The sequence below is a fragment of the Suncus etruscus genome, chromosome 11, assembly GCF_024139225.1.
Source record: "Suncus etruscus isolate mSunEtr1 chromosome 11, mSunEtr1.pri.cur, whole genome shotgun sequence".
Lineage (NCBI taxonomy): Eukaryota > Metazoa > Chordata > Mammalia > Eulipotyphla > Soricidae > Suncus > Suncus etruscus.
In genome coordinates, this window is record NC_064858.1 from 1,951,716 (window position 1) to 1,978,039 (window position 26,324).

The 26,324-nt window shown below is 53.4% G+C and overlaps 1 protein-coding gene across 1 annotated transcript in view; it reads right to left on the minus strand.

The window, feature by feature from the left end:
- The window catches only part of TJP1 (tight junction protein 1), a 140,835-nt gene that overhangs the window by 46,682 nt on the left and 67,829 nt on the right, over window positions 1-26,324 (minus strand). Inside the window, exon 3 of the mRNA XM_049782664.1 lies at window positions 6,478-6,534. Within this exon, the coding sequence (XP_049638621.1) occupies window positions 6,478-6,534 (57 nt within the window). The remainder of the gene's footprint in view (window positions 1-6,477; window positions 6,535-26,324) is intronic.

The window sequence follows — 26,324 nt, forward strand, 5'->3', positions numbered from 1 at the left end:
GCGTGTTGTCAGGAACATTTAACAGAATTTAACACCAATGTAAAAAACCGTCAGCCAGCAAGAGCTTACTAAACCTTCTGCTATTGTATTAACAACTACACTGGAGATATAGTAATCTTCACAAATGTGCTTGCAACTGTACTTCTTTTTTTCTTTCTTTAATTTTTCTTCTCTTCCTTTTTCTAATTTTTCTATTTTTTTTTTAGTAACTTTGCTTTTATCTATCTGGAAACAAATGTATTATGTTCAACTATGTCAACTATGTGATGAATTTCCATAAGTGAAAAAAAAATCACAATTAAAACTCTCCATTCACAAAAATAGGAAACCCATAAAGAGAGTTAGATCAACTGCAGAAACAAGTAACAGATATGAAAAAACTCAAACCAAAGGATTCCTGGAGAGGAGAAACAGATGAACAGAAACTGCTAGTTTCTTCAGGAAACAGCTGAAGTTGCTGCTGAATCTGATCGCAATGATGAACAATCAATCAAAATTCCCCATGGAGACAGAACTCACTTTACTGTAGTTCTTGGCTTCACTCAGCACCAGGATGATAACTGGGCCCACTACAGCAGGCCCAGCACACCTTCTGCCTGCTGAGCTGTCCAGCCACATCCCCCCAACACTAAAGCCCATCCAGCATCACTCACGGACCTGAACGCACACGCTAACAACAGAGCAAACAGACCAACACCACAGAAACACTCCACGACAATGGGGCTTGTTCCTGGAATGCAAGCTGGGCATGAGGAACCGCTCAGGCCCAAGCAATTGAGGGAAGTGCACGGGCCCACAGGCCTCTGAAGGAACCACACACACGCAGGTATGTGGTGCCAGATGGATGGGGTGTGGCCGGGTCCAGCCTCCCCACAGCAGAGGGAAGATATCTGGGGGAGGAGGGGGAGTCTTCAGGACAGTCTCTAGAGATGCTGAGGTTAGGACCCCTGAAAGATGAAGAAAAGACGAAGCCCTGGAACCCATGAGACACCCGCCTTGCACATGGCCAGCCCCAGTTCCATCCCGGGCACTGCACAGGTGGCCAAGGGACTGAGCCCCAAGCAGAGCCAGAGGTAGTCGCAGGGGATGGAGAGACAGGTGACAGGGATTGGGATGGGGACAGGGGGACAGACATGGTACAGGGGGACAGAGGAAAGGGGGACAAGAAGTCAGGGAAATGGGAAAGGAGGCAGGGCGACAGGAGACAGATGACAGGGTTGTGGACAAGAGTAGCAAAAACACTGTGACTCGAGCAGTGGGCACAGGGCTGAGGACCAGACCGGCCACTGCTTCCCCTGAATGGTCCCATTGTTGGGCACCACCTGAATGTCTCAGGTCTAGCGAGCCACAAGCCCAACCCAAGGCCACTATACATCGACCCCGACGTGCCCCGTTTCTTGGACCATGTCCTTCCCCTAACATTCATTCCCACACGGGACCACACTCTGGGTCTGGCTCCCAGTTCACAGACGGCTTCTAGCTCCTGTCCCGGCTCCATCCGGAACTGTCACAGACCCCTGACCCCCTGACCTGGCACGTGACTACAATCTCCCGCATGCCATGTGTCACGGCCTTCACTATACCGGAAGCACAGTAATGTTCAGGACGTCCAGTGCAGGGACTTACGCGGCACAGACCAGTCCTCATTTTCAGAAAGTACATCCCTCACACATTCAGGTTCAAAATTAAACTTGAGGGACTGGAGCAAAAGCACAGCAGGAAGGGCATTTGCCTTGCAGGCGGCTGACCTAGGTTCAATCCCCCGCATGCCATAGGGTCCCCCAAACCTGCCAGGAGCTATTTCTGATTGCAGGGCCAGGAGCTGTCAGATGTGGTCCCCAAACAGATAGACAGATAGGCAGACAGACAGACAGACAGACAAATTAAACTTGACATCTAAATGAAAAAAATGTTTAAACTGGGTTCAAGATCTTTGGGGGGATTCCCCCTTAACTTTTAGATTCGGTTTACTACAACTACTTCATATAGGTTCTAATAAGATGAAGGTTTAAAAAATTCACGATGCCTTCCACAATGTACACAGACCTCGAAAGCCAGGGGGTCCAATGGTGTTGGGGAGAGCAGCCTTAAACCTGGTCTCCCAGAGCCGTCTGCCCCTGGTGGTCTCCACAGACTTACTGAATAGTTTCACGCATCATAACTAGCGCATCGCAGTGGTCCTCAAACTATGGCCCGCGGGCCACATGTTGTGTTTGTATCTGTTTTGTTTCTTCATTGCAAAATAAGATCTAGGCAGTGTGCGTAAGAATTCGTTCCTAAGTTTTGCTTTTACTAGAGTCAGACCCTCCAATGGTCTGAGGGACAGTGAACTGGTCCCTTGTTTAAAAAGTTTGAGGACCCCTCCTCCAAAGTGTTGAATTCTCTAGTTCTTGTGTCCAAATCTGTACAATCACTGCCACAGTCTTGTGTTGAGAAATTCCCCACCCTCTGCTCCACTCACATAAGCCACCGCCGATCTCTAGTGGACCGTGGGAGCAGACACACAGTCCTGTGACCGGCCCTGTTCCCTGACATGAAGCTTTCACTTCTTTGCCCTGCTGAATGGAAGAAATTCCTGCCACAGACATACAGCTTTGGAACTATTGCTCAGCTGATGGGCACTTGGCTGGTTTCCATCTTCTGACCACGAGAAACAATGCCACAATGAATGTTCGTGTATAAATTACTACGTATTTATTTCCATCCCTCAGGGGTACATCAGTACACACAACTACACAAACCCAGAAGCTAGCTGGAATTGTTCACAAATTCACAAATTGTTCGCCGCTTACATCAATATTTATTCTGATAGCTATTTCTATCAAGCATCAGAGAGCAAGGGAGGTAAAATAAAATGCTTGTCTTGTTGATCCAGACAAAGAACACAGAAGAGGGTATGTGTGCCAAAACCCTGCACCCCATATCCCTGAACACTGCTAGGAGTGATTCCTGAATGCAGAGACAGGAGGAAGCCCTGAGCATTTGGGGCCGGGTGTGGCCCAAAACCAAAACCACAACGAACGTCCTTGGGCAGGAGCAAGAGCACAGCAGGGAGGGCATTTGCCTTGCAAGCGGCCAACCCGGGTTGATCCTGGGCATCCCATGTGGTTCCCTGAGCACTGCCAGAGTGAGCCCTGAGCATGCTCAGTGTGCACACCCACCCCCAAGAGACGCTTATCCTACTCCCTACCAACCCCAAGTCAAATCCCCAGCAACACAGTCCCTGACCTAAATAAAGGCCAGTCTCTGGACACAGACAGGGCCAACATCTCCAGCCTCAAAAATGGGGAGAAAAGGTCTTAATCCTATCGATGTCAGGGCTGTGGAGAACATTTGAGAAACCTGGGTTTGCTCCTGGACACAACAGGGTTCCCCCAGGAGTGAACCCAAAAAAAAACACTAAGCCAGAAATAGGTGTAGAGCTTCATAGGGTGTGACCAAAGAAACCTGAAGGAATCTTCCAGGTGAAACCATCGCCTTTCCCTTCGAGTCGCGAGTGTCTGCCACACTCTGGGCTTGCTGGACCCTGTCCCGACCCACTTCCCCGAGAGACCCACGTGTCCTCGGACCACAGCTGGTGCCCTCCAGGGCTATTCCTGGGTTGGTGGTGGGGATCCATGTGGGCCAGAGTCGAAGCCCAACGGCTCTGCCAGGAGACCCGCATCCCCAGACCCTCGAAGTCCACTTGGAGTCCAGGCTGGCGCAGAGCAAAGTCAGGAACCGGACTCGCTGCTTCTTCGTGTGCTCAGGAGACTACCGGCTGGAACCATCTGGCAAAACAAAGGTATCTTCCCGGGTGGGGTTCACTGTCTCAGCACCCCGACCCCATGCTCTCTCCTTATTCGATCAGCTCCCTGAATGGAACTTCACTCAGCCGCTCATCCTCAGAGCCACTCTCAAGCAGCCGCCTTGCTTTTGACATCCTGAGTCCTTGAGCCCTTTCGGGATTTTCTTGCCTTGTATGGAGAGGCCGCCCTCACCCAGTGGTGCTCAGGTGTTGGTAGAGGCCTTTGGATTGGTCCTCGCATTGTCTTCTAATTAGACGTCTCTCCATTGGTTCCTTCCATTTTATTTTGATTTTTATAGAATTAAGTAGGGGGAGATGTTGTTGGAGGCCTGAGGACTGGTCCTCATACTGTGTTCTAACCAGATGCCTCTCGATCGGTTCCTCTGGTTTACATGTTAAAAAGATGTTTCCCCATCGTCTCCTCATCTGGTTTTTCCCCCTTCCCTTGATGGCGGGCTTTATATTTTCCAATAAAGACTGCTTTGGAGGCTTGGAAGGGAAGCTGCCGTCTAGGCTCGTGGTTCCACGTGGTAGGATGACTGACTATGGGTGAACAGCTTGCGGTGTGAGTCTCTGGCCTGCTGTTCCTTCCCAACCGAGTGCGGATTATTTCCCGTGTCAGAGCTGCTGCTGGACCTGCATCTCTTGTCCTACCCGGGCAGAGGGCATGGGGATCCCTCTTCCTCTCTGGGGATTGTGGAACACACAATCCACCATTCAACACTCAAGGCACCACCAGGGTCACTCCGAAAAGTAAAGCTGAGGGAAGACTCCGATCAACTTCTTCCCAAGTGCTGACCAAGAGACAAACCCGACCTGCTGAAACCACTCGGATAGCTGGAAACTGGCGAAAGAAACAGCCAGTCCTCCCACTTCCATGAAGGGGATGCCACAGATGAGTCATAGCAGGCTATTCTGTATATGTATATGGCAACACACAGGAGCCCGTCAGAGGCTCACAAAAAACACTGGGACCAGCACACTCTGAAGGGCAGAAGCCTGCTAGCACTGGACAGACACAGTGACCAATGGGCAGGAAAGAAACAGTGTGTTCCTCGTGGCGGTGACAGCGTGATCAGCAGCAGAGCCAACAGGGAACCCGAGGGCCACTTCAACTCCACTGCATGAGCCAGAAAAGGGCTCCAAAGGCCAAAGGCCAGGGGAGAGGGATAGGGTGCATGTACCCAGTCCAGTCCAGCCCAGCCCAGCCACAGTTGGCACGGTTGCCGAGCACAGGTGCCAGGTGACCCAGCACAGCAAGGGTTGGGGGGCCTAGGTATTCCCAGCACCGTGGGCTGGCACCTGAGGCCCCCTGAGGACTGCCTGGGAGACCCCTCAAATAACGTAAGAAAATCTGGAAATCACCATGTCATTACCAGCAAGCAAGGGCCATGGCAACACTGTTGAATACTTTCTTAGGGTCCCCAGGGCAGCGCCGTGGGGTCATTCTGGGGCTCCGACAAGCAGAGCTTTTGCTCAAGTTCACAATCTCAGTTTAACCCTCCGACTATGGGGTGGGGGCTGGAAAGTCAACAAAGTGTAGGCCGTACCTTGCTCTGCAATCACTGGCTTTGGTGACTTATTTACTGATATTTATTCTGTGCAGATTTTCTTTTTTTTTTTTTTATTTGTCTTTTGGGTCACACCCAGCGGCGCTCAGGAGTTACTCCTGGCTCTGCGCTCAGAAATCACTCCTGGCAGTCTCGGGGGACCCTACGGGATGCCGGGATTCAAAATGGGGGTCGTCCTGTGTCGGCCAGATGCAAAGCAAACACCTTACAGCTGTGCTATCGCTCCGGCCCCTGTTGTGTGCAGTTTGAAGCATTCATGAGCCCATCAGCACAGGGCTCGGGCACCATTTCCCCCTTTTCAAGTTGAGAAAGAGCAACACAATGGCTCGGCCTCACAAACGCACTTCTGGGAGGAAGAGGAAGGGGAAGCAAGCCGGAAGCACCCTTGGCCCTGAATACACTGCACAGAAGCCCCAGCCCCCTCGCTGTCTAGAGAGAACAAAGGGGGAAGGACCCAAGGCAGGCAGGTGCTGCTCTGCCTCACCCTAGGCGGCTCTCCAGGGAGCCACAGCAACCAGTCCTCCAACCTACACGTCCCTTCGACCTCCAGGTGTCCCTTGCACAGGTGGGCTCTGCTCTGAACCCCAAACCTGCCACGCGTGCTCAAGGAAGTTTTCAGTTGGCACCAGGGACAATGCGTAGCATCTGACAAGCACCATGGTTGCTCAGGATGGAGTTTCAGTCAGACAATGTCCAACGCCCTTCACCAGGCGCGTGTCCACCAGTATCTTCTCTCTTTCTCTCTCTTCCCCCCCCTCCTATCCCCCTTTTCCCTGCACTATGCTGTGCATTATTGTTCCTAAAGGAGTATCCTGCCTGTCCCCTCCTTTTAGCATCCAGCTCTTGTCCACAGGGATCATTTCTAAGTCTTGTCACCGTACTCTCTGCTCTATGCTAATTGCACACCCCCATAAATCGCCTTTCCCAGCCCCCCTCAATTGCATTATCTCTGACAGACATTCTGCCCTGACGTCCCTAAACGGGAAGGACCAATAGCGGGACTCATGAGGAAGGGGCCATGCTGAAGCCCTGTTTGCCTGACTCTGGTTTCCGCCATAGTGTCCCCCTTCTCCTGGCCTGCTGATACCCGGGTCGCCCCACCGTCCCGCACTCACTCACCCTGTGAAGCGTCACCGTGTGCTGCTCCCAGATGGCCGTTTCCTCCATGACTGTGGTCTGACAAAGCAAAAGAAACAGCCCGGTAAGGAAATGTTCCATTCACACATTCCCATCGACCCACACACTCAGCTCAGCGGACCCCAGAGTCCCCAAATGGAGCGAGCGGCGGCGGCAGCCCCGGGGGCGGCCGAGTTGTTTCAGGAGTTTTGGGTTCGCATCTGCCGCCAAAGCCACAAGGGGCAGCCACTTCCCACATGTGCAGCTTGGCTGGTCCAATTCTGCCATTCCCACAGGTCCTTGGAGAACAGCGCAAGTCGGGAGTGTCCCTATCAAGCAACGAACGCCCCAGCTTTTGAGTTGGGGTGTCCCTTACCTGGGAACACGAGGAGGGCAGAGGAGGGAAACACCCAGTGCCACCATGCAAAGGACCAAGGTCTGGTGCTAAGTCCGGAACTCAGGATCCGCCACCCGAAAGACCACCAGGGAGACGGGGAGTGATGAAAATCAAGGGAATTTATTCCAGCATGCTGGGGTCTAGCCTCTCCTTAGAAATGAGGACCCCGAGAATGGACCGCATGGCAATCTAAAGTTCATGGAGCTAAGTAGAAGATGCCCACCTCTGATGAGTGGATTTTTTTAATTATTGGTCCTATACAAGGTTGGGCTAGGATTGGTTGTCATTCAAAAGTAGCGTCAGACAGACGGCTGGACGGGCTGCAGCCCCCAAACCCGGGGTGCAGTGTCATTCGGCCATCTGCCAGCTGCTGTTTAGCCTTACGTGGATGTATTTCCTGGCATTTACCTCCAGGTCTGGTTCCAGGAACTAGCTATTCTTCTGGGCCTAGTCTTTCTTTTTCTCCTTTAGTTATTTTACTGAAACAATTGTGATCAACAGAATCTTTCACAGTTGAATTTGAGATATACAATGAGCCAAGGCCCTTCCCACCACCAGCTCCACCAATGTGGGTCTAGTCTTTCTACCTTAAAACTGCAACCTGTCAGGACCGGGAAGGTGGCGCTAGAGGGAAGGTGTCTGCCTTGCAAGCACTAGCATAGGACGGACAACGGTTCGATCCCCTGGCGTCCCATATGGTCCCCCCAAGCCAGGGGCGATTTCTGAGCTCATAGCCAGGAGTAACCCCTGAGCGTCAAATGGGTGTGGCCCAAAAACAAAAAACTGCAGCCTGTCATGGCTGCACTTAGGCTCATAGCAAAGCCAGATTTACAGCAGTTAACTTCCTCAAGCAAGCAGAGTACAGAAACCAAAGCAATGTTATCTCTTTTCTTTTTTTTTTTTTTTTTGGTTTTTGGTTTTTGGTTTTGGGGCCACACCCAGCAGTGCTCAGGGGTCAATCCTGGTTGTCTGTTCAGAAATAGCTCCTGGCAGTCAAGGGGGACCATATGGGACCCCAGGATTCAAACCAACCACCTTTGGTCCTGGATCGGCTGCTTGCAAGGCAAACGCCGCTGTGCTATCTCTCCAGGTCCGCAATGTTATCTCTTAGCAAAGGCACACATTTTAACATCTACATTTAGGTTACAGCTCATTCTAAATCTTTGGTTCTAACACAGGGAGGGCAGGCAAGATCCAAGTCTGGCCAGGGCCGTGTGGCTGCCACTGAACCACGACCCACCTAGGTCTGGCGGGTCTGCCAGGCTCGGGCTAGAGCTCAAAGTGAGGGAGCAGTCATCAACATCCTTCGATTGGGAAAAGGTCACACACTCCACCCTAACCCAGCCCCCAGATCACCAGCAAGTAAGACTGAGGCAGGTTCTAAACCGGCCACTGGACCCCACACTCAGGTTCCTCCGGGAAGAGCCTCTTGGAAGACACAAAGTGCTGGGGGAATCCCGGAAGGCTGCTCCCTTGACACATCAGAATAATCCCGTCCTGTTGAATCTGACCACTGTGGAGAACTGGGGGTCTACAAAGACCAAAGAATAATGAAGAGGGGAGCTTTCCAGAGTTCTCTAAAGCCTGTCAGCCGTAGCTCAAAATGCCACCTGGCCAGCAAGCGGCTGCTGCCCACACATCAGAACAGGCCCATGAAAGAACCGGAGAGACAGCATAGTGGTAGGACGTTTGCCTTTGCCTTGCACGTGGCCAACCCAGGAGACAGTGTTTTGAATCCCAGCATCCCATATGATCCCCCATGACTGCCAGGAGCGATTTCTGAGCACAGAGCCAGGAGGAACCCTTGAGCGCCGCTGGGTGTGACCCCCTCCAAAATACAAACAACATAAAAACAAAAACAAAAACAGGCCCACAGAGGCGCCCAGGAACCTCCCATTGCCACTCAGGTAACAGATCTCCCCAAGACAGCTGCTTCCCCACAACCAAAGGCAGGACCAAAGATTCCCTTTCCGGCCACATGAATGGCAGAGACCAGTGTTGCCAGCACGCTGCTGCCACCTTACCTCCAACCCAGGGTGGCAGGCCTCCTCTGAGGACGGCAGTACTGCTGGTATTGCCCTGGGTGACCCACACTGCCCGGGACGTGGTAGCTTTTAAAAATCCTTCCATGGGGGCAATGGCGCTACAAGAAAATCAGAGACACCAGAGTCCCCAGGACACAGCCTCAGTAAAAATATATGGAAGACTGGAGACACCCCAAGTCCCAGGTGCACAGGCCCTCTAGAAACATCTGCAGGGAGGAGTGGAGACACAGCACAGTGGAGGGCGCTCACCTCGCACATGGCCAACAGAAGGAACTACAGAGGGTCACCCTGGTGGTCACTCTAGGCCCACCCCAGAAGCTCCTGAGCAGAGCCAGGAGTTAACCCTGAGCACTAGCAGAAGTAGCCCAAAAACCTGAAAGAGGAGAGAGAAGAGGGAGACATAGGGGAAGAGGGAGGGGGAGGGAGACAGACAATCACTGCAAGTTGGGCCCATCTCAAATGGCTCCTGAGCATGGACGGGAGATGCTGGCCTGGCTGTGCCTTCCATGGGAGCACCATAGGCAGGCACTGTCCAAAGCCCTGGGCAGTCCTCTCTGGGAACTCCCCTTCCACTGCAACTGCTGTCTTTTTTTTTTTCTTTTTTGGTTTTTGGGTGGGCCATCCCCAGCAGCGCTCAGGTACTCCTCCTGGCTCTGCCCTCAGAAATCAATCCTGGCAGGCTTGGGGGACCATGTGGGATACTGGGAATCGAACCCAGGTTCTCCCTGGGTTAGCCTCATGCAAGGCAAATGCCCTATCGCTGTGCTATGGCTCTGGCTCCAACAACTGCTTTCTTGTTAGGAGCCGAATCTTAATCACTCAGGAATTCATTTCAAGCAGGTTAGGAGACGGCTCGTCCACCCTTATTCCCATTCTGTTTATACTCGCACAGGCACAGAAAGGCTGAAGGGAGACAGAGACAACAGAGATCTCCAAGCACGGGGACACAGGCCTCTCACCAACTGCCTTCTTTCTTCTGCATTTCTCCCCACACACTACAAACTACCCCACACGCACGTATATCATGTCGAACCGAAGCCTACTTAAAGACACCAACCGTCTGCTTTAAACTTGGCTGACGGGGAAATCAAACAGCATTTGTGAAGTCTGATGTCCCGTTATTGCCGACAGAAAGGTCTCCCTGCTGGCCAACAGAGATGACCTTGAAGGGAATGACCAATTCATCAAGTCATACCATGAGCACAGCTACAAGAGCAGGGAGTTTGTAAACATGCGCTTTGTGCAGGGGGAAATCAGGGTATTGAAATAACCTGTCAGCATGTTACCGAAACAAGATTCTTCTGCAGTGGAAGAAACTCGTGGCCGCTGCATCCGAGGACAGGTCACACGCAGCCTCTCGAGGTAGCTCTAGGCAGGAGGAACAGTGTGGAGGACCCAAGCTTCAAAGAATGACCTCAGGGAATCTCATGGGATGGTGTCCATCCCATTCTCAACTGAGAACAACTCACTCTCTAGGGCCGGAGTGGTAGCACAGTGGTAGGGTGTCTGCCTTGCATGCTGCTGACCCAGGACGAATGGTGGTTTGAATCCCAGCACCAGTCCCGAGCCTGCCAGGAGCCACTTCTGAACGCAGAGCCAGTAGGAACCCCTGAAGGCCGCTGGGTGTGCCCCCCACAGAAAATAACTCACTCTCCCTTTTCTCTCCCTCCTTCCCACAGTCTCTCTCTCTCTCTCTCTCTCTCTCTCTCTCTCTCTCTCTCTCTCTCTCTCTCTCTCTCTCTCTCTCATATACACACTCACACACACACACACACACACACACATACACACAGTTCCATAGAACAAAAACCAAAAAAGTAAGAAAAGACAAAAGAGAAGCAAACCAGTGACATGGCTCCAGGTGTGTCCCGTGTCGACAGTGCCACCTTGCTCGGCCCTGCTGGCCCGGGTTCCCCTCTGCAGGTTGAGGGAACCGGGCTGGGGCTGACCTTACGGGGTTCTACATTAACTGGGAGGAACCACCTGCAGCTGTGCGGAGTGGGAGAGGCTGTCGAGGCACAGTGGGAGTAACCGGGTACCCCGCATGATTCTTTCCACTGGGGTTTCTGAGGGTCCTTGGGAAGAAGGAGCCCATCGGGACACAGACACACCTACTTCAATTGAAGCAGCCCTTCAGGCCGGGTTTAAAGACACAACCTACTCGCCCTCTTAGCCTTGTTCTTTCTTCCGCAGAGCGCACACCCTGTGCCCTGAACGTGGGTTCTCTGGGAACTCACGTTCCTAAAGCAGAGGGAGGGATGGGAGCCAGGTTCCCTGAAGGGCCAGTCTCGCAGGGTCACTGCTGACACCCACAAGATAACCTGCGCCCAGACACAGGCCCCGCACAGCCGGGAGGTGGTCTCTTCCCGCAACTGTGGCACAGAAACAGACCTGCTCCCTCACCGCCCAAGGCCCACAGCCCCGTCCTGTCCTGGCTCCCACCCCCAGTGGGCCCGAGGCACCTGGCCTGGGCACCCAGGGAGGGGGAGGGCACGCCCCTTTCCGAGTCAGCACCCACTGACTAGAATCACAATTTCTGCAGAAGCAAAGAGCCGTCTTTCAGGAGCTGCCAGAAGCCTGTGTGGGGCCTTTGTTCTCGCCTCCAGCTGGCAGAGCCCCGGGTCCGACCCCCAGCTCAGCACAGAGGCGCTTCCTGCCAGGACTCGGCCTAGCCTGCTGCATCCTGGACTTCCCCACAGGCCAGGCAGCCCAGGGAGACCGGATGTGCCAGACGGAGCAGGGAGCAAAAGGCGGGAAGATTCATGCGAGGCCCTGGGTTCCACGAGGCGTGGCAGGGAAGGACGATCCCGCAGGTAAGGACGACCCCACTGGCAACATCTGCCCGAGCCCTCAGAGACCATCTACCAAGCACGCAAAGGCCTGGGTGAGCCACAAAGGGGCTCCTCTTCCCCGGGCCTCATAAGTGCTAATCTCATGGGAGGCTCACAGGGAGACCCAGGAGGCCTGCCTGGAAGAGAAAGACATAGCAGCAGGCACAAGGGCATGGCTTCCAGGACGGGAAGCTGGGAAGCTGCTTCCTGACAGTGACAGCTAGAGCCAGAGGGATAAGAGTGAAGACAGGCAGCAAAGGCCGGGTTGCCTGGAGGAGACAGCCAGACCCCAGCGGCTCTGCAGGAGGTATCAGGGCTGCCCTCGGAGGAGATAAGGTTCTGGATGTTAATAACTGGATGTCAGGGAACCCCAGAGAGAAAGATCCATTACAGAGGACTCAAGTGACCCCGTGGAATTGAAGGGAGCGGGAAGAGGCCTAAAGGGGTCCAGAGCTGCCTCCTTCTCTCAGAGGGCCCGTCCAACTGGGAAGGACTAGGGGTGCTTGCCTCCTGGTACCCCATCAGCATAGCAGCCACCCTCAACAGCTCTTTCCTTTCTGTTTCAGCTCCTCCCGGTCCAGCAGGTCCAGTCCGAGGAGGCTCAACATGAAAGCCAAGACCTAGGTGATCAGACGTGCCCTGCCCTCCTGCCTGCCTCAGGGTGTCCCACAAGGGCTCCTTACTCTGCAGAGCCCTCCCCAGCCCCCGTTGGCTGGAAGAACCACCAAGTCCCTCTTAGATGAGGGGTCTGAGGACTTAGCACACCCCAATACAGCAAGGGCTGAGGACAGAGTCCTCAAGAAGACCGCTGAACACCAACCATCCATCCCCCTGCTCAGAGAATCTGCCACTTTCGTGACTTAGCTTACAACCCGTCGGTGGTCAACTGGGAGACAAATGAGAGAATGACACAGCAAGGAGACAGACAGACCCGACTTCCTGGCTGGGAGGAACATGGAAGAGCAGCAACAAAGATGGGCGCTGGCTGGAAAGGCCCCTCCCTGCTGGGGAGAAAGTGCCTGAGACCCGGGGTCATGCTGTTGAGGACATCAGGTCTACTCACAGATGCCGATGATGAAAGTCTCATTCCAAAATGGGAAATATAATGGAGCAACCGTTGACGAAACAAAAATCCTAGAAGTATCCGGTAGTAAAACTCAGGGACATGGCCTGTTCCTCGCTCCGCCGCCGTTGAGGCAGTAAGTGAAGTTAGGGGAGACGGGACGAGGCCCGAATCCCCAAAAGTAAAACTTCACCACCACGGTTGGCTGCTATTGCCGAAGAGCCTGAGTTCCTAAGTTCTTTGCAAACGAGGCCCCTTGGTTCTCTTCAGGTAGGCAATCGGCAGGGAGGACGCTGCCGGGACACATTCCCTAACATGTCAGAAATGAACACAGCAGCAGATCCGCCATGCACAGGGCAGGGCATTCAACACAAACCCTGAACGAAGCAATGGGCCAAGCCACACAGAGGGAGGCGAGGAAGAAGGGGCCAGAGCAGCAACGGGATGGGACCTGGACACAGGCCAGAAACCGCCAAACACGAACCGCAGCCTCGCTGAGACCGACCTTTGTCCTGGGCACTGGGGGAACCCTGAAGTCATTATTCTGTGGAAACACTGCGAACAAAGGCGAAATCCAGACAGGTCCTGAGAGCTGCATTTCTAACGGGTGAGGGAATAAAGAGAAGATTCCAACCAGGCATGGCCTGAGGCTGGAATGCTATTCTACAAGGGGACGAGGGACAGAGGGGCAGGACACGGCTTTCAAATACACACTCACACACAAACACAAACACATACACAGACTGAGTCATAGCGTGCATGGGTTAGTCCTCAGACGCAAATTTTGAGCTTTGCCTTTGGAGCCAAATAAGAAGAAAAGTCTCTGAGGGCCCCAGATAGAGGCTGCGAGTCTGATGCCCTAGAAACTGCTGCTTGGCTCAGAGCAGGCACAGAAGAAGGGCAAGAACTCGTGAAGACGGTGACACGGTGGCAGAATTGAAAGCACTGCCCACAAATGAGGTGGAGAGAATCGAAAGAACCTGAGGAAATGCCGGATGTGCTTCAGAGGCCACAGCGAAGGTACGCAGGAGAGCGGATGTCAGCCCAGAGAGGGGACCCATCGTGAGTCCAAATGGATAAACTCAAATAGCTGAACAGGAAAAGGACCGGCTCTTCCTCCGAGTGGGATTTCAATCAGTGAGCATGGTGGTGGTGGGGGAGACAGGAAATCATCTGCATCAGGTAAAAATTCCACAACGTGCTGCAGATAAGAGCTGAGCCTGCTGGCTAAAATTAGTAGGTGAAAGTTTGAGAGGAGCAGATAAGCTCGGTCCAGTCTCCACTGCAGTTAAAGAATGAAGAAACACCGCCACTAATAGCCGAGTGGCAGCATATGTCTCACTAATAAGAAGCCGAGCAACGCCATCAACCCCTGGAGATGAAATGCCGGGGACACGATGAATTTTTTTATGGGACTTTTGCCAAGAACGTCTCAAGAATGTTTCCGACAAGAAAGCCGGAGACAAAGTGAACAGAAAGGACAAAATAAAATAAACCTCCAGATTCTCTTCCCAGGACAAAGCGCAGCCTGGAAGTGAGAGGCCACAGCCCGCAGAAGGTAGCCCAGGACCCAGAGCCAGAGTGAGGGTGAGGTGGCAGTCCCTGGGCTGTGTTGGGTTATTGGCGTCCTGTTCCTTAAGGATTCTTCTGGGGCCTGTAAGTCTTTTCTGCAACTCTTCTTGAAGACTAATTGAAAAGAGTAACTTTACAAGTAAGAAAGGCAACAGATGTTTCCATTAGAACCCCCTCAAGACCAAGAACCACTGGGGAAAAAATTGGGGGGAGGGGGCGAATTGGGCCACAGGTTCAGGTTTACTCTGTACTGAGGAATCATGCCTGGCAGGCTCAGGGGTCCCTACAGGATGCCAGGATCGAATCCGTGCAAGGCAAATGCCCTCCCCCGCGGTGCTATCTATTGCTCTGGCCTCACCTCTGTAAAGTTTCATCAATAAGGAGGTGGGAGAAATAAATAGATTCGTTTTCATGCAAGACTGCTAGTTATTTAAAAGCGGGAATTTTTCTTCTAAAAAAAGCATCTACGATGCCATCCAACACAGTGTGAGTAAGAGAATTCCATATCAGCACAGGTTAGCAGAAAAGATGGGCCAAGAATCGGGAACGTTTCACTTCACAAAATAAGACATTGAGAGAGCCCAGAAACACACAAGAGGCCCGACTGCATTCGCCAAGGATGAAGGGAGCACAGAGAGCCACAGCAGGGCACCGTCATCCCCCTACACACACACACACACACACACACACACACACACACACACACCCTGGAGGAACCATCATCCCCCTACACACACACACACACACACACACACACACACACACACACACCCTGGAGGAAACGGTGACACGGTGGAGTGCAGGGCACAATGTGGGGGTAACAGCTTTGGAAGCTGTCTCATCTGCTCACTCAAAAGCACCTGCAACACCTGTCCCCATCCCCACACGTCGAGTGAGCACACGGTCCCAGTCCTACACTCCTCACTCCTCTCTTTCCAGGAAAGCCGATGTGGTTCATAAGCTACAGCCCACCTGGGAGACAGGACCACTGGCACCCACAGACAGAGAAACCAAGGTCTAAGGGGAAACCCAGAAGCATGGACTTCCCAGGGGGGTGACCAGGAAGACTCTCGCTGCTTTGGAAAGTCTTCCGAGCTGGCCTTTCCCTGGCCACCACATGCGGTCCAAACAAGTGGCAAACTTCCATTCATCCAAAGACCAAGAGGGGCTGGACACACTGGACACACACACACACACACACACACACACACACACACACACACACACACAGCAGGAAAGTGGTTCCCTCAGCTTCAGAGAGAGAAATAAATAGCAATGGCAGTCAAAGACTTTAGCCTCCCCAGTTCTGTCTGACCTCTGCAGATCAGACTGTGAACTGGGCACAGACACTCTTGGGAAAAACAGAATCTCAAACCCCACACCACTAACTGTCCAGTTCCAAGCCAGGCCTTGGGACACACTGTTGGAAACCATGACCACCAGCAGACACCTCAAGAGTTCAGCAGGCAAATCCCCAGCAGCCCCGTAGTCAGAAGCCAAAGGTCCACGCACAGACAAAGAGAAGGAATGAGGAACCAAGGGATGTTCAGAGGAGATGGATGAGCCATGAAGGTGGAGGGAGGATCCTGAGAGGAGGTGGCTGTGGGGTGACAGTGCGCTCCACCCAGCCACCCCCCACAGCCAACAGAGGGCCCTGAGCTAGCTAGCTGGCTGGCTGGCTGGCTGGCTGGGTGGGTGGGTGGGTGGGTGGGTGGGACAGGGGCCCCCCGCAGGTGCTCAAGACCAGACAGACCAGAAAGGGCTTTCTTTGGGTGCCAAGGACTCACAATCAAAGACTAAATATAAAAGGCGCAATCTCGGGGCCACTCTCAGGTCCAGTTCATTTACATAAGAATCCGGACCTGCAGGGAGGAACTGGAAGAGCCAGCTGCCTTCCTCCTGACAACCCTCCGGGAGCAGAACAGCCTGGGCCCTCAGAGCAGCTCATCAGGGTGGCCCTTCCCTGGGCCTCAGACACACCCAGCCTGACACTCCCAGGGCGGTGGACCAGCTGTCAGGGCCCAGAACAGCTGAGTGAAGGCAGACACAGTGACCCAGGAGGTGAGGCTGTACCTGAGGCAGCATTTGTGCCGGGAATTTTTGCACCCTTATGAGGGAACCGGCTGTCAGTCAGTCTGTCAATGTGCTTCCCGCCTTCCGGCTTTATAGCAGCACACTGTTAGATTAACGACACTCCGACATGAGGCTCAGCTTCAGGCGCCTCTGGGGAAACCCCCTTCTCCAATGAGACTGGCCTCCAGTTAGCTGGAAACGTATATATTTTATATATTTATTTGTACGGTTTGTGTCGACTTCTTGTCCAAAGCACCTATTTCTATTCCGGGCTCTTCCAGTTCTAAGCAGGTCAGGTTAACTAAGATAACAAAGCCTTAGTGAAACAGACCAGACTACGGATTTTTAACATGTCCCCTAAACATAAAAATGCCTTCTTTTCGAGACAAGTATCAAGAGCCACTGATTTTTTTTTCTTTTCCACCTGCTTGTTAGAACTCCAAAACTACTGGCTAAAATGCTTCCTTTCCTTTCCTTAATTCCTGTACTGGTTTCTCCGAAATACCACGGGAGTCCAATTCAAACTCTTCCCCAATGGCAAAGAGGTAGTAGCCATGTGACAACAGGGAAAAAAAAAAACACAGGACACACCCACAGAGTCCAGGAACCATTCACAACACACCCCAGAGTCTGCTTGTACCCAGTTCACAGTGCCATGGCAGGGAGTCACAGAGCACAAGAGGGATGGGAGGGAACCAGGAAGAAATGCTGGGAATCCAGAAGGGCGGGTGGGGGTGGGCGTACACCACGGCCAGGGAAGGCAGGTGAGGATCCTGCCAGAGGCCAGTGCAGGCCACCAGGCCCTGGGCTGACCTGCAGGTCTACACCACCCACAGGCTCCGGAGGGAACTCAGGGATGCAAGCACCTTAAACAGTGCTAACACTGGCAGTGCACAGGCAACATCTGTCAGGACTTATGGCTTCCCCAATGTGGTGTCATGGACTTCCACGGACAGGCCTTAAGGTACCAGGAACAGCCAGTGGGAACCCCCCCCCCCCTTTCCCGGCCAGCACGTCCCAAGAAGTAGCACAAATGGAAGGAAATCAAGGTGAACTTCTGATCTCAATGAACCCTGTTCTCCCGCCAGGATTCATTCACAGACACACAGACACACACAGACACACACACAGACACACAGACACACACACAGACACACACACACACGAGACACGCGCACGTCCCTTCTCCAGACATGGCCAGATTCAACGGGCCACCAGAAACATGGGCAGAGAAAGGGTAGAAACTCCAGTTCCACAGGCCCAGATTCCAGTCAGGCCTCCACCCACGGTCTGCAGCAGGGAGTGCGAAAGCACACCAGCGCTCCGTACTCTTGTTTATTTTTGCAGGGCAAACAATATGAGCTGTCTGGGCCTGACAACGTGACCCTTTATCAGGATGTCACAGTCCAGAGCAGGTCACAACCCTACGTGTTGAGAGGACAGGGATCCAAACAAACTGTGCTCAATAATCGCCTGTTTAGGGAAAAAGAACAGTCACTGCTGACAGCCTCCTGAATTTAAGACTCCTGTACCCCGAGATGAGGTAGGCATAAATTAGGCTTGATTCCGTCACCAGAAACTGCTGGACAGCCCCCCAAAGATTACAATCAACAGTCTGGACAGCGTAAATGTCCCAGAGATAACCAAGACGCAAAGCCTTCACTCCTTGAGAAGGACACTAAGATAGATCAGGATATGAGCAAATCGAGAAGCTGATCTGACCAGCTTGGGCCATGCCCCACCGAGCGTGGACGCCATGAGCTCCTGCTTCTGTCTCTCGAGGCACTCCACTCGGAGCACCAGGACCCCTCCTCCTCACTGCCCAGCACCGCAGACAACAGCGGTTTGGTTGCTCCAGGGTTCTGGTGTGGAACTGAACTGCACACACAGACCCTGACCAAGTTATCTTCCAAAGAATCGCAGAGGGAAGGGCCACCAGAGACCCAGTTTTAAATTATACAGCACCAGGCCTGTGTTATTAAATCTTAAAGGGTGCATCTGAGGCTAGAAATGCAGCCAAGTCAGGTTCCCCCATGTTCCGGACCGGTGCTCCCTCTATGAATCCAATTCTTTTCATCCAGTTTTAGGATCTAAGGTGAAGAAATCTCCCGACCGTGTCCTCACCACAGGCTGTTTGTTCACTTCTCATTATCAAGAATTTATCTGCTCAGGAGGAATGGAAATAAAGCATCTCGTTAACCCCTGAAGGAGCAACCTGAAGCCTCTCGGCTCTGCAATAAATAAATAAAGAAGCTCTCTAGGTCATATACCAAAAGGCCTATTTTTATTGCTGGCTTAGACAGCAAGTGCTGTTCTGAGACCCTTCGAACAATCTCAGATTAGACGGGAAACTTAGCAAACGGCTCTATTCCTGCAAGATTCGCGTTGTTAAATGAGGTATTTTAAGATTGCTGTTCAGGGGCCCGAGTATGATAGCACAGCGGAAGGGTGTTTGCCTTGCACGCAGCCGATCCAGGACAGATGGTGGTTCAAATCCTGGCCTCCCATATGGTCCCCCGAGCCTGCCAGGAGCGGCTTCTGAGCACAGAGCCAAGAGTAACCCCCTGAGCGCCGCCGGGTGTGACCCAATAAACAAACAAACAAAGAAATAAACAAATAAAAGACTGCAGTTCAAAAGTCAGAGATATAAAACCAAGTGCAAAGACTAACAAACCACACTCCAGTTCTTTCTTAGCCATACTTAATGTTCGGCCAAGAACTACTAATACAACTGCTCTGGGCCTCATCTACAGGCTGGTCAGTTTTCAGCCTTCAGAGTGTTCAGGAATCCTCAACAAAGAGGCGCGTCTGCCCAAGTGTGTTTGTGTGTGTGTGTGTACGTGTGCTCCAACCTGGAGAAGCTGGGCGGGACCACCAGTCTGGGGTGAACCTAAGGGTCTTTCTATTAAGAAACAGGATGACATTTTCCTTTTTCCTTTCCCACTAAAATTATGTTTTCCAACACTTCTCACCAGCACAACTTAGACTTAAGTTTTATTCTTAGAACTGTTGTGCGTTTACATTTGGTCTCTAAATAGGAAAAAGATGAAAGAACAAGTAAAAGTCAGAACGAGCACGTTGTTTCCCCGCCTGGAAGAAAGGAGTGCAACTACTGTAATCTCACCCTCCAAGCCAGACAGGAAGCGGGAGGGCCACTCTGTGGCAGCACGGTGCCCCAGGAACCCGTGCACACCACTGGGCTCCCCACACTGTGATGGGTGCAGTTCCCGCAAGCAAACATCAGCTATGTTATTTTTTTTTAATAAAAGAAGAGAACTGGCAAGAAAGGAAAAAGGGGGTTTTCCTAACAGGACCGTGCACCCGGTGTTGAGAAGGGAGCTGGAGCTGGAACAGAAAGCCAGGCTGCCCGCTGTGGTAGAGAAAGGTCAAGGGAAGTCATACAGGGCGGTAAGGCAATCGATCAGAGCAGCCAAACACCAACAGGGACAGCGGAGCGACAGTCTCCACCAACCAGGATGCCCCCCAAGGCCCAACTTCAATGCTTATGAAGAGCATCACCGTAGTAAAAAATGGACCATATGGAGTAATGGGCAGTGATGCCCATTAGAAGTCTGCAAACAGGGTTGGAGAGATAGCATGGAGGTAGGGTGTTTGCCTTGCATGCAGAAGGTCGGTGGTTCAAATGCCGACATCCCATATGGTCCCCTGAGCCTGCCAGGAGCAATTTCTGAGCATAGAGCTAGGAGTAAGCCCTGAACACTGCCTGGTGTGACCAAAACACAAAAAATAAATAAAATAAAAAGTTTGCAAACAAGGAGCCAGAGTGATAGCACAGAGGGGGGGGAGAGTGTTTGCCTTGCATTCAGCCAACCCGGGTTCAATCCCTGGCATCCTGTAGGACACACACACACACACACACCAAGCCTGCCAGAAATAATCCCTAAATGCAGAGCCGAGAGTTAATAACCCCTATGAACAGCTGGGTGTGGTCCAGAAACCAAAAGTACAACCACCACAACCACCACAAAAGTTTGCCAACAAGATCGAGTTAATTCTCTCTTCAAGCACAGGAACTCTGAAGCTGCCTGTCAGGAAATATTGAAACAGAAACATGCTAGTCAGTAAGTACCAAAATGTCAACTACAATGTAGCTGAGGGCGGAAACAGCCCTTCTGGAGTAGCCAATGTCTCAGACTTGTGCACATCCAGTGAGCGATTTTCCCTTCCTTGACACGACCAAACCACTTGATTCCTAAATAGTATAAATAATTTTCCTATGAGCTAACCCCCTGACACATACTGCAAACATTCAGGCAACAAGATCTAAGTAAGCTCAGGAGTTAAGAGCCTGTTTTCCCAGACAGAGCCGGGCCCTGAGTTCAACCCTAAAAGCCAGGAAAACCAAACAGAATAAAACTAAAAACTAAAAAAACTCAGAGGGGCTGAAGCTTACACACAGGCCTGACCCCCAGCACCTAGATAAATAAAAATCTAAATAAAACCCAAACAACCCTAAACAAGCCCACCCAGAAGCCTGAGCCACTTGGAGGAAGAGGAACTGAAGTGTCCCAAACGTTATCACAAACACCACCACCCCCAAGGCCGGAGGTCACTGCGCTTCCTTCCCTGGTGATTCAGCCAAGGAAGCCATCCCAAGGAAACACTGTCCTGTGCTCTTACATAACGTGACATTCCTGGTGAGACAAAGTCCCGCTCTCAAATTCCTCTGTACTATGCTCAGTGGCTCGATGCACCTCACCTCAGGGGTGCAGGAAATGCTTGTGAGTTCTCATTCAACTAGCCCAGCTTTCAGAAAAGTCCTGCTAACCAGCGATCCGAGGAGGGGGAGGGAGGGAGGAAAGGAGAGGGAGGAGAGAGAGAGAGAGAGAGAGAGAGAGAGAGAGAGAGAGAGAGAGAGAGAGAGAGAGAGAGTCTGTCTGTCTGTATGTCTGTCTTCTATCTAGGTAGGAATTTATAATTCCTTCCAGCTGTCTGGTCTGTCTGTCTGTGTAGGAACTTACAATTTCTTCCAGCAATTTGTTTTCTCTTTTCAAATATCTCTTTTTTATTTGGTTTTTTGGGCCACCCTCGTTTGATGCTCAGGGGTTACTCCTGGCTAAGCGCTCAGAAATCGCCCCTGGCTTGGGGGGACCCTATGGGACGCCTGGGGATTAAACCGTGGTCCTTCCTTGGCTAGTGCTTACCTCTAGCACCACCTTGCTGGCCCCTCAAATATGTCCATTGTGTCTTGTCTCTGACCTCCAGCCAAGATCCCCACCACCATGCAAGCACTAGTGAAGGAACAGCTTGTCCTCTCTGCAATAACCTGCAAGGGTCTTTTCATCGCATACGAGGAATCTTCCTACTTGATGGCTATCTGAGCAGAAGGCAAATCACTTGATGTCTGGATCTCCCTGACACCAGGCACAAGACAGATCAAAGCAGCAAGAGGCCTGAGTAGTACAGGACAGTAGGTCAAAGCAGAAAGGCACACCGGCCTCATCAGGACCGTGCGGATGAGGACTATCAGGTCATGCCCACATGGCCTGGCCTGATTCTGACAAGGACCAAGACTCTCTCCGACCCTGGAACCACCCTGACCCGGGCGCATTCTAAACTCAATTTGGGTTTGTCCGAGAGAATCACCTGCATTCACTCACCGACTTCATCTAATTAACTCGTCCACCAATATGTCATGGTTTCAACAATGCCACTCCAGGAATCTCTTGGAAAGTGTATTCCAATTTACACACCAACTTTGGAGCCACTGATATACTGCAGAATATGAGCCCCTGACACTCCCAAATTAGGATTTCCCTGCTGATTTTGCAGGGTTTTTTTTTTTTTTAGTGTACTTCAAAATTCAGGCAATTTTCCAAGAATCATATTTATTCCTAGATATGATCTCTTTAGAGAAACAATGGTATACATCAGAATTCCAAATACATAAACTACTCGACCCAGAAACTCCATTTTTAAGAACAATAAATATAGAATGTTAAGTTATGACAAGAGCAGATTCCTATAAACACACTAAATGCCTATGATTTTAGACCACGAGGCACCACGGCATGAAAAGCTGGCCATGGCAAAGACTAGAACCAAGGGTATTAGCTTAAAGAGTTCGCAAACTACCTTGCTAAAAACAGGAAAACAAACTGCAAACTAGCGTCTTTCCTGACTGAGGAGCCGAGAAAACCAAAGAATCATGGGGTCAAGTCATGAGCAGAGCCAGGATTTGAGTAAGCACAGTAATCACCTTAAGAGCACACATGTGACCTAAGACATCAGCTGAAAAAGTTGTACCTCGCTTACTTCTGACACCCTCCCTGTCTTGCTAGGTGCCATTTCATCCTGGCCCCACAATACGCAGCAGTCACAAAATTAAGTTCTCAACCCCCCCCCCCCACGCTAATAGTTAGGAATGCAAACGTTCCCACGGTATATTTAACTTAAGATGTTTTCCAGGGGCTGGAGCGATAGCACAACCGTATTGTGGCCAACCTGGGACAGACCTGGATTGGATCCCTGGTATCCCATATGGTCCCTCACGCCGGCCAGGAGCTAGGAGGAACCCCTGGACACTGCTTGGTGTGGCCAAACGCACCCCCCCAAACAAAAGATGTTTTCCAATGTTATAAAACCTCAATACCACACACTTCAAGGTCTGGTGGACATCAAAAGTTCATTTCTCGGCACACCCAAAATTAATTGCCTTTTTACTGATCCATGTATCATGCGGTGCCAGGGATCGACCCCGGGACCTCACACATCCTAGGCAAGTGCAGTTTGCCACTTATGTGTGTTGCCTGGGCTACCGAATGCCCACGAGCCTCTGTTTAAAAAAATGCTCCAGGAGTTTAAAAAATGCTGGCGCCGAGGTGAGACCAACAAGGGCTCCTTCTCGGAAAGAAGTTCAAGAAAAAGTAAACAATCAGGGCAGACTAGAGCTAAGCAAAACCACTAATTGTGCATCTTCGCATTGAATGTCGCCCTGCCCTCCGCATTTCAGTGCCGTCAAGGTCGAAAGGCCAAGGCAAAAGCCATCTCGGACCCCGGTCCTGAAAACATGGCTCCGGTCACAGCTGCCCATCTCAAACCCAACGCTCCAAGGCCGACCGGCTGGCTCCCAAGTGCTCAGGGAATCAACCTTTCAGCAGAAAACTAGGCGGTTTCCGCTGTCCCACCGCTTCTGAAGTGACCCTTTATCTGAAAGGGTGAGTTTTCGGGCCCTTTTTGACTTGTGTGAGTCCCCCTGAGAGGGGGACTAACTATTCTGCAAGTTGTGGGGGACACACCTTGGACGACAACCCAAAGCTGAAGCCTAGGTAGGCCTGGGCATCCCGGGCCGGAGCTAGAGCAAATCCTTTTCTTTCATGCAACTTGTTTCCTTAAAGGCAAAGAACGTAGGGGCCTGGGGGACAGACAGCACTGAGGTCGGGCGTTTGAGCTTGCGTTGCAGAAGGAAGGGGGTTCGAATCCCATAGGGCATCCCATGCAGGGGTCTTCAAACTACGGCCCGAGGGCCACATATTGTATTTACTCCCATTTTGTTCCTTCACTTCTAAATAAGATCTATGCAGTGTGCATAGAAATTCGTTCCTGATTTTTGTTTTCACTATAATCTGGCCCTCCAACAGTCTGAAGGTTAGTGAACTGGCCCCTTGTTTAAAAAGTTTGAGGACCCCTGCTGGTAGGGCATCCCATCCCATAGGGTCGGGGCCCCCACTTGAGCCAGCCGGGGGCGATTCCTGAGCCTAGAGCCAGGAGGAACCCCAGAGTGCTGCCGGGGGGTGACCCGAACCACCCCCCCAAAAAAGGAAGGCAAAGAATGGGAAGCCAGGGCTGCAACTGCAAAGCCCAAGGGGCGGGTGGGGAGCAGAAAAGGGAAAGGGAAATGGAAAGAAATGGAAAAGTAGCTTCTAGCTCTCCCTCGACCGCTGCTGCCCAGCTGCTAGGGGTCGGGGTGGGAGGTGGAGGGGGGCAGAGGCCGGCCTCTGGTCTGGGGCGTCCCTCTGCGCTGCACCCCATCCCATCCCATCCCGCCCCAGCCCGTTCGATCCCCAGCCCGGGCTGCGTGGGGTTCGCCCGGCGGGTCGGGGGTCGGGTCCCCGCGAGCCCACAGCACCCGGGGCGGCGGGAGGGAGGCCAGCAGGGCCGCGCCGGCCGCTGCCCTCGGGGTGTCTCGGCCCGCCTTCTCGCCGGTGACATCAGACCGAAACTCGGCGGTTTCGCCGGACAGCGGCCGCGCGCTGGGCACGGGCGGGAGGGACGGGCGGACGCCGGCTCCCTCCCTCCCTCCCTCCGGCCCCGGCCCCGGCCCGACCGCCCAGGCCCCGCGGCGGCCCCGGCCCGACGCCGCCCGCCCCAGGCGCCTCCAGGCCCGGCCGGGACTCGCTCCCAGGCCGCCCGGACCCAGGCCCCGGGCTCCAGCCGCCGCGCGCTCACCTGGCCGGCCCCGGCCGCGGCCCTGGCCGACATGGTCCGCGAAGCCAAGCGAGCCTCCGGCCGGCCGCAGCCCCGGCAGTCGCCGCAGGCCCGGCCCGGCCCACGGGGAGGGACGCGAGTCGGCGCCGCCTCCGCCCCGACGCGCCCGGAGCCTCCCGCCGGCCGCGATCGCGGCCCCTCGGCACCGCCGCCGCCGCCCGAGTCCCGGGCCCGCTGCCGAGCGACGCGGCGGGACTGCACCGGAGAGGCGGACGGGCGGCGCGCACGGCCCGGCCCGGCCCGGCCCACTGAGCATGCCCGGCCGGGGCGGGGCCTAGCGGAGCTGGGCGGGACCCGGAGGGGCGGCGCTTGAGGCTGCGGGCGCCTATTGGACGACGGGAGGGGCGGGCGTCTCCGGGGGCGTGGCCGAAGATGGGGTGGGCCCCCATTGGGCGACCGATGGGCCTGAGCCTGCAGGGGGCGGGGCTTGCGACGAAGCGATCCCCTATGGGACGGCCGGCGGGGCCTGCGTCTCGGAAGGGGCGGGGCTTGAGAGACCGACTGAGGAAGCCGGCGCCTCGGCGGAGACGGGGGCAGGGCTTGCGATGGGCTGGCCCCTCATTGGACGGCTGGCGGGGCTTCTGATGGAGTGCGCCCCCATTGGACGCCTGGCCTCGTAGGGGCGGGGCCTCGGCGCGACTGGACGGACTGAAGACGGACGGAAAGGACCGCGGCAGGGCGGCAGGGCGGCTGTGGGGGCGGGGCGTAGGCGGCGGTGCAGTGGGCGGGGCCTGAACGGGGCGGGGCCTGTCGCCCGCGAGGGGCGTGGCTACCGCTTGGTGGGCGGGGCCAGGCGCAGCTCCTGCCCAAGCTGGGCCACCTGGGTTGGGCCTTCTGGGGACCTTTTCATGCCTTGCTTCTGGAAGGGTTTTCTTTCTCCTTCGCTCACATCTCCATATCCTCACTGTAACGGGCGATCCGAGCAGCCCTCGGCCCCCTGCGTGGGGTTGCAGCAGCCATCACCCAGTGACCTGACGGGCTGCCTTGGTCCACAGCCAGAAATGTGCAAGAAACTCCATCCAGGCCTCATGTCCCCCAGGGCGATGTGGGGCTGCCCACAGCTGTCTCTGTCCTCACACAGGGCCACTCTAGGTATCCCTCAATGGAAAAAGGAAGATGTGACCCCAAAACCCAAAATACAAAAGAGATTAAGTTGATCTGAGGGGCTGTAGACACAGTACCCAGGCCAGATTCTATCCCTCACACCCCACGAGGTCCCAGTCAGAGCCAAGAGTGATCCCTCAAGATGTCAAATGTAAGCCCCGAGCACCGGCAGGTGTGACCCCCCCCCAAAAAAAATGATAAGTTTGTCTGAAGCAAGAAATATCTAACACAATTCTCTTTGCGACCCAAAGCTGTTTCCAACCAGAAAACCTGCACTCTGCCCATCAAACCTTTATTCTTGTCTTGCCCTTTGTATT